The sequence below is a fragment of the Bison bison genome, unplaced genomic scaffold (genome assembly GCF_000754665.1).
Source record: "Bison bison bison isolate TAMUID 2011002044 unplaced genomic scaffold, Bison_UMD1.0 scf7180017852869, whole genome shotgun sequence".
Taxonomy (NCBI): domain Eukaryota; kingdom Metazoa; phylum Chordata; class Mammalia; order Artiodactyla; family Bovidae; genus Bison; species Bison bison.
In genome coordinates, this window is record NW_011483442.1 from 7,134 (window position 1) to 14,754 (window position 7,621).

Consider the following 7,621-nt stretch of genomic DNA (forward strand, 5'->3'; position numbering starts at 1 on the left):
GGGGGACAGTGCCCACCAGCTGATAATGGTGTCACAGACTCATTCAGCCCAGGAGGGCATAAGTCATGATAACCGGAGGAAGACAGGAAAAATCTCTTTGGGACTGAATCTACCCTGGCCTGGGGAATACAGGGAAGAGCATATGTAGAAATGAAAGTGGAAATGGTTCACCGGCAGCTTCATAGAATTTTCCAGACCCAGCGGAGACTCTGTCACAATGAGAGTATAGGTGATTCCTGCATCCCCCCCACCCCGACCCCCACCCTGGCCAGAGATTACCTGCTCCATGAGCAGAACCAGGACCCCGGGGAACCCCAGTTGGGTTCCCAGGACGCACCTCAGGCGAACGTGCACACACCCTGGCACTGACTGCTGTTGTTGATCATATTACATGTGAATTATATACAGGATATCGAGCATATGTTAACATCGTGCATATGGCGAGGTTCCATGACACATTCACCCTGATTTGTGGTGATGGGTTATCGGAAACCAAGACACCTGATTACTCACAAGCAGCCAGTCGTGGCTGCCCGGGCTCATAACCGGTGACTCTGGGCATCAGGCCCTGGTGGGCGAGAGCCCCTTTCCCTGTGCACCAGCCGCCAACACTTCTCTGAGCCGGAACCACGCACACTCAGCTCTTAGAACCTCACAGCCTCAGAGCCACACGCCCGGGGCAGGGCAGGTGTGACCCAGCTGTAAGCAGGGGGAGATGTGGCTGAGGAAGCAGGTGAGTCTGAGCCGAGAACCGCAGAGAGCCCCGACTGCTGCTGGCTCGCCTTCGGGTTGCTGTCTGCCCTACCATCCAGGACAGAGTTCTGCAGATAAAGAGCGCAGTTCTCCGCAAAGAAGAGCCATATTTAAATCCCCATGTCCTGAATTGGTTTGCCAGAAGTTTTACCTTCATTTTCCTTTCGAAGGATTCCTTAACAAGGAAAATCCCATGTTCTGTTCGGCTCAGCCCCTCAGTCATGGCCAACTCTTTGTGACCCCATGGACTGCAGCATTCCAGGCCTCCCTGTCCATCACAAACTCCTGGAGCTTGCTCAAACTCATCGAGTCGGTGCAACCGTCTCATCCTCTGTCACCCCCTTCTCCTCCAGCCCTCAGTCTTTCCCAGCATCAGGGTCTTGTCCAATGAGTCAGGTTTTTGCATCTGGTGGCCAAAGTATTGGAGCTTCAGGTTCAACATCAGTCCTTCCAATATTCAGGACTGATTTCCTTTAGGATTGACGGGTTTGATCTCCTTGCAGTTAAGGGACTTTCGAGAGTCTTCTACAACACCACAGTTCAAAAGCATCAATTCTGTGACGCTCAGTCTTCTTTATGATCCAACTGTCCTATCCATATATGACTAATGGAAAAACCATAGCTTTCCCTATATGAACCTTTGTCAGCAAAGAACGTCTTGCTTTTTAATATGCTGTCTAGGTTAGACAAAAGTTTTCATCCACGGAGCAAGCGTCTTAATTTCACAGCTGCAGTCACCATCTGCAGTGATTTTGGAGCCCAAGAAAATGAAGTCTCTCACAGCTCCATTGTTTTCCCACCTATTTGCCATGAAGTGATGGGACCAGAGGCCATGATCTTCCCTTTTTGAATGCTGAGTTTTCAGTCAAATTCTCCTTCTTCTCTTTCACTTTCATCAAAGGCTCTTTAGTTCCTCCTCGCTTTCTGCCATAAGGGTGGCGTCATCTGCATATCTGAGGTTATTGATATTTCTCCTGGCAATCTTGATTCCAGCTTGTTACACACAAATAAACAGGTTTAATTGTCAATAGATTCCTTGACTTAATTTCAGCATGCAGGTATAAAAAGAAAAGAAATAGAAACCATAGAGAGAAGTGACAGCACTCACATCACCGAGGTGGGTTCCCAGCCGACCTCCAGACTGGAGTTTCCCTGGGAAATGCCGAATGAGGTCGGTCTGGACCCCCAGCTAGGAAAGGATCCCGGGCTGTTGAGACTTCACACTGCACTTATGGGGGCTGCCATTTATAATCCCAGGCTGCACATTGATATCATCATCGGCTCAGTGAAAAAAACGCAGCTCCGGTTTTTTCTTTAACTGTGACAATGCTGTTTGTTTCACCTTGTGAGTCAGAAGATTCCTTAGACTGGGGCCTAACATCAGGAGCTAAGAAATTCCAAGGCCCATGCACTTTCGTATGTAAAGTGCCCCTTGACTTGCTGGTAACGATTGTCATGCTTGCAGGCAGGTATGAGGGACAGCAGGGTCCAGGGTCTGAAGTCGGTCAGAGGTATGCTGCCCTTTTCCTGAAGCCTGAACCAGGCTACCTCCAGTTTAATTTAAACTCGGGAGATTGTGGAAGAAAGGGAGGACAGATTTTGGCAAGAATGTGAGTGGGATCGCACAGGATTTGTTCTTTTGGACGGGTGTGTTTCACTTGGCGTCACATCCCCAAGGGTCATCCGTGTCAGAGCCTGTGTCCGGCTCACCTTCCTCTTAAAGGCGGGTGCGTCTCCGTTGTGTGGAGACTACACTCTGTTACCGTTTGTCTCGGATGGACAGGTGGGAGGCCTGCACGCCTGGCTGCTGAGAATAACGCTGCTGCAGACACGGGGCTGCGAGTGTCTGTCTGAGACCCTGCTCTCAGTTCTTCTGGGGACACACCCAGAAGTGGAACTGGGCCTCATGCGGGCCTTCTGTGTGGAGGCTGTGAGGAATGGCCGTATTGTTTCAGCCCCATTTTCACAAGCAGATGGATCATCATGGGATCTTTCCTCCAGATTCCCAGTGGATGGCAAAGCGCTTGGCTCTTCGGTCCTGAGACCACTCCATGAAGCCGGGGAAGGGCCGTCTGTGCCTCTGGGGGCACCTGAGGACAAAAGCAGGCCTGGGTGTGGGTAAGACGGGGAGGGGGGCGTGACCGTGTCAACCGGCACCTCTCTGCTCGAGGCTTTATCTTACTTGCTTTGCTCAGTCGCTATTTGTGACCAACTCTGCGGCCCCGTGGACTGTAGCCCACCAGGCTCCTCTGTCCACAGGGTTTCCCAGGAAAGAATCCTGGAGGGGTAGCCATTTCCTCCTCCAGGGGATCTTCCCGACCCAGGGATCAACCCTTCATCTGCTGCACTGGCAGGCAGATACTTCACCGGAGAAGCCCACAGGAACGCTAAGGGTGAGCCCAAGGCCAGAGGGACACTGACACGAGGACGCTGGCTCAGAAGAGGAAGATGACTGTTCCTGCCAGGAGCGGGGAACATGCTACCTGCACCTTGACCTCAGATAACCAAGGAAAGTTGCAAATAGAGGCAGGGCGAGCTGCCAGGACCATCCGCGTCCTCCTTCCTGGAGGCTGTGAGTGAGTGGTGGAACTACAGGGCTGGGCAGTGCAGGCGCTAAAGCAGACAGCCACCATTTTCCGGGCGATTTCTCAGGTTTGAACACAGAGAGAGGAAGGGATGGGGGAGACTGTGCCCTGCTGCCGGAGATTGGGGAAGGGAAGGGTTCTGTGCAGCCTGAGTCCACAGGCCTCTGGAGGAAAGCGCCTCTTCCTTAGGGGACCTCAGTCACGTTCAACTGACTGGACCAGGCCCGCCCACGTGCTGGCGGCCAGTCTGCCTTACTCAAAGTCGACTCATTTAATCCTCATCTCCTGTAAAAACTACCTTCACGGAAACATCTTGATTGGTGTTAGACCAGTTAACTGGTCCTCTGGCCCAGTCAAGGCGACAGACAAAGTTAATGGTCGCGCTGGGCTGCCTCGTTTTTCCCGTGCTCACGTGTGGATGGGAGAGCTGGACCGTAAAGAAAGCTGAGTGCCGAAGAATTGATGCTTTTGAACTGTGGTGTGGAGAAGACTCTTGAGAGTCCTTTGGACTGCAAGGAGATCCAACCATTCCATCCGAAAGGAAATCAGTCCTGAATGTTCATGGAAGGACTGATGCTGAAGCTGAAACTCCAATACTTTGGCCACCTGATGCGAAGAGCTGACTCACTGAAAAAGACCCAGATGGTGGGAAAGTTTGAAGGCAGGAGGAGAAGAGAAGGCAGAGGATGAGATGCTTGGATGGCATCACCGATTCGATGGACATGAGTTTAAGTAAACTCCAGGAGTTGGTGATGGACAGGGAGTGCTGGCGTCTGCAGTCCATGGGCTTGCAAAGAATAAGACACGGCTGAGCGACTGAAATGACCTGAACTGGGCTACTTCTTTCTCTCATGGAAACACATGCTGTGTGGAGTTCAAAAGCCAACTATGGAAATATCCCGACCAAAATGCGTATATAATTTAATGTGGAAACAGTGGATTGAGAAGATCTTTCATTTCTCAGGATTTGCTTTGAGCTTACCTGCTACTCAACATCTGAAAAAAAGACTATTTTTCTCCATAAAAGGTACTATAGTCCACGGCAGGACTGGCTCCGTAATTTGCAGGGTCTGGAGCAAAATGAGAACGCAGGACCCTCTGCTCAAAAGCTATAAAGGATCTGAAGACAATGAAAGCAGAGCACTGAGCCGGGGGTCCTTCTGGGGGGCTCAGGGAGGCCCACCAGCCACTCCTCCTTGAAGCCGAGCTGGTCACAGACAAGATCAATTGGGAGGAAAGTAAGTGAGAGTGAGAAGGCTCGGCCACGTCTGACTCTGCGACCCTGAGTCCGTGGGATTCTCTAGGCCGGAATCCTGGAGTGGGGAGCCAGTATCTCCCGGGGACCTTCCCAACCCAGGGATCGAAGCCCGATCTCCCGCACTGCAGGCGATTCTTCCCAGTCTGAGCCACCAGGGAAGGACTATGACGAGGACAGGAATTCCAAGTTTATTGATCACAAACGCACAGGAGATTCTAAGGCGATTTTATTTAAAAATTTTAATAAGATCATATTGAAAAATACAGTTTTGCAGAAACTGCTAATGACATTTAACGCAGTAGATCCAGCTAAGAAAGAGATGCGCAGAGGCCGAGCTGTGTGACAGGTTCTTAACACACGGGCCCACTGTGTCCATCGTCACAGCATCCCACTGACGGCCTGGTGGGGACGAAGGACAGACGCCTCAGACCCTGGAGGGACAGACAGCTCACTTCAGGTGACAGTGGTCCAGGCTGGGGCGAGGGGGGCGCTGACGCCGCTGGCCCGCCCGCCGCCCGCTCCCAAGGGCAGCGTCTCTGCAGCCTGTCTCTCCTCACGGTCAGGCGCTGACTTGGGAGCATCAGAGACAGCGGACTAGAGACAGGCTGACAATGTTGGTCACACCATTAGGTTAGAGGGAGCCCAGCTCCTGATGACACCACAGGGAGGCCAGTGGACACCCCACCACTTTCCACCCGAACCGCAGCATCGGCTGGGCGGGGGCCCCACGTCTCAGCAGGGAACACGGGCGGCTGCAGAAAGCTTCGTGCAGTTCAGTTGCTCAGTCGAGTCCGACTCTTTGTGACCCCATGAATCGCAGCACGCCAGGCCTCCCTGTCCATCACCAGCTCCCGGGGTTTACTCAAACTCATGTCCATCGAGTCAGTGATGGCATCCAACCTTCTCATCCTCTGTCATCCCCTTCTCTTCCTGCCTTCAATCTTTCCCAGCATCAAGGCCTTTTCAAATGAGTCAGTTCTTCGCACCATGTGGCCAAAGTATTGGAGTTTCAGGTTCAGCATCAATCCTTCCAATGAACATTCAGGACTGATTTCCTTTAGGATGGATTGGTTGAAATCTTAGCCGCCTCTTTATCTCCAGTACCAGTGGCAGGATGGAAAGTCACCCGGTGTACATCCATGACGTGGTCTGAAACGCCCCCATCTCGTGAACAGGACCTGTCTGCTCATCTCTGACCCCGTGGGCAACTGAGCATGCTCAGGAGTGTGCACGGTCAAGCAGTTGAACTCGCCTCTGACCACAGACCCTCCAGTGCAGACACAGTGGCTTGGGGATGGACTTCTCTGGTCTGGGTTCACGGCCCTCCCCTCTTCTGCTGGTTTCTGGAGGGCTCACGTTTGGGGGTCTCTGAGGCCTGCTCCTCCTGCCTGTGGCTGCCATAGCCTCTGCTTCGCTCTGCTCTCAGGAGCAGGGCCACTGAGCAGAGGAGACAGGGAAGCCCCGCTCATCCTTCCAGGCCCAGAGCAGACAGCGCTCTCCCCAAAGGCCTGGACGGGGCGGGCAGAGGGAGGACCCAGAGAGCAGGCAGCCAGTGCTCCCCACCGACAGGACCACCGAGCACCCACCTCCGATGGCAGCTGCAGTTCTGAGAAGGCACGGGACACGAGAACACATGGGTAGGCACACACACACACACACGCACACACACACACAGAGACACACACAGACATACACACATCACAGACACACAGACACACACACACAGACACACACCCATAAACAGACACACACACAGACACACACGCACACAGGCGCGTGCACACACACACACATACAGACACACAGACACACACACAGACATACACACACCAAAGACAGACACACACACAGACACACACGCACAGATACACACAGGCGAGCACACACACACAGACACACACACACGCACACTAAAGAGACACACACAGACACACACAGGCGCATACACACACACACACGGGCGCGTGCACACACACAGACACACAGGCACGCAAACACACACACAGACACACCCACAGACACACACACACACACAGACACACTCACAGGCGGTCTCGATCAGCCCTTTATTTGTGGACCTTCGCCAAGGTCACCTGGGTTCCAGCTCTTCGCAGAGATCGGGGACAGTGGTGAGGGGCACCGGGGGCCCCCCCACCTCGTCACGGCGAGCAGAAGCGGCCACAGAACAGGATGGCCCCGGTACTGCTGTGCTGGATGAAGAAGAGGAAGGGGCGGTTGGCACAGAACCGGGGAACGGTCCTCAGGGATAGCCCCCTGATCCTGGCCTCTGAGGCGGCCACGGCCTCCGTGCCCTCCTCGGTGACCTCCACGAAGGGCTTGTGCACGACCTTGGACAGGTGCAGGCCTGGCTGGCACGACAGCCCGCTGAAGTCGGCCCGGGCCTCCTCGAAGGCGTCAGTCATGCCCAGGTCTCGGAGGACCTCTTCCATATCATAACTCTCCTCCAGCGTGAACCGGGGAAGAAACACCTCCACTTCCTCCTCGTCCAGCACGTCCGGCTTCGTCCACGCGGTGAATTTCTCGTAGGTCAGGGCCTTTCCCACCTGCAGGAGAAGGCAGGAGATCTCAGGGTCTGCAGCAGCGCTGCCCCGGGGACCGTCCGCTGCGACCAACACTCCGCGCCCTGTGGGCCCGGGGCGGCCCACAGCTGCAGACGAGTTCCCGGAGCCCAGTGCCCAGCAGGGATGCAGACGAGACCCCGGGCCCCGTAGCCACGGCTGCCCGGTTACCGTGTTCAAGTCCGTGCTTTCACTGGGCAGCAGAATCACCATGTTCAGCTCTTGACCTACGTAGGGAAGAACCAGAATCTGGGTGCTTATTTCTCCAATGTAGGTTATTTTACAGGTGGACTTCTTGAACATCATTTGCACAGGTTTCTCCACGTTCTATAAAGGAAATGCATAAATGTTAAGTTGAAACAAGACCCGTGGACACGCTGGACGAGTCATCAGAGCCGTCCACCTGCACCCACACACTCTGTCCTGTCTTCCAGACCCACCCCAGC

At 54.0% G+C, this 7,621-nt stretch overlaps 1 protein-coding gene across 1 annotated transcript in view; it reads right to left on the minus strand.

Annotated features, from left to right (window-relative positions):
- Nucleotides 1–6,755: 6,755 nt before the first annotated feature.
- The window catches only part of LOC104998137 (serpin B6-like), a gene marked incomplete at its 5' end in the record, with an annotated part of 1,386 nt that continues 520 nt past the window's right edge, over nucleotides 6,756–7,621 (minus strand). The window contains one exon of the mRNA XM_010853164.1: nucleotides 6,756–7,160. Within this exon, the coding sequence (XP_010851466.1) occupies nucleotides 6,756–7,160 (405 nt within the window). The remainder of the gene's footprint in view (nucleotides 7,161–7,621) is intronic.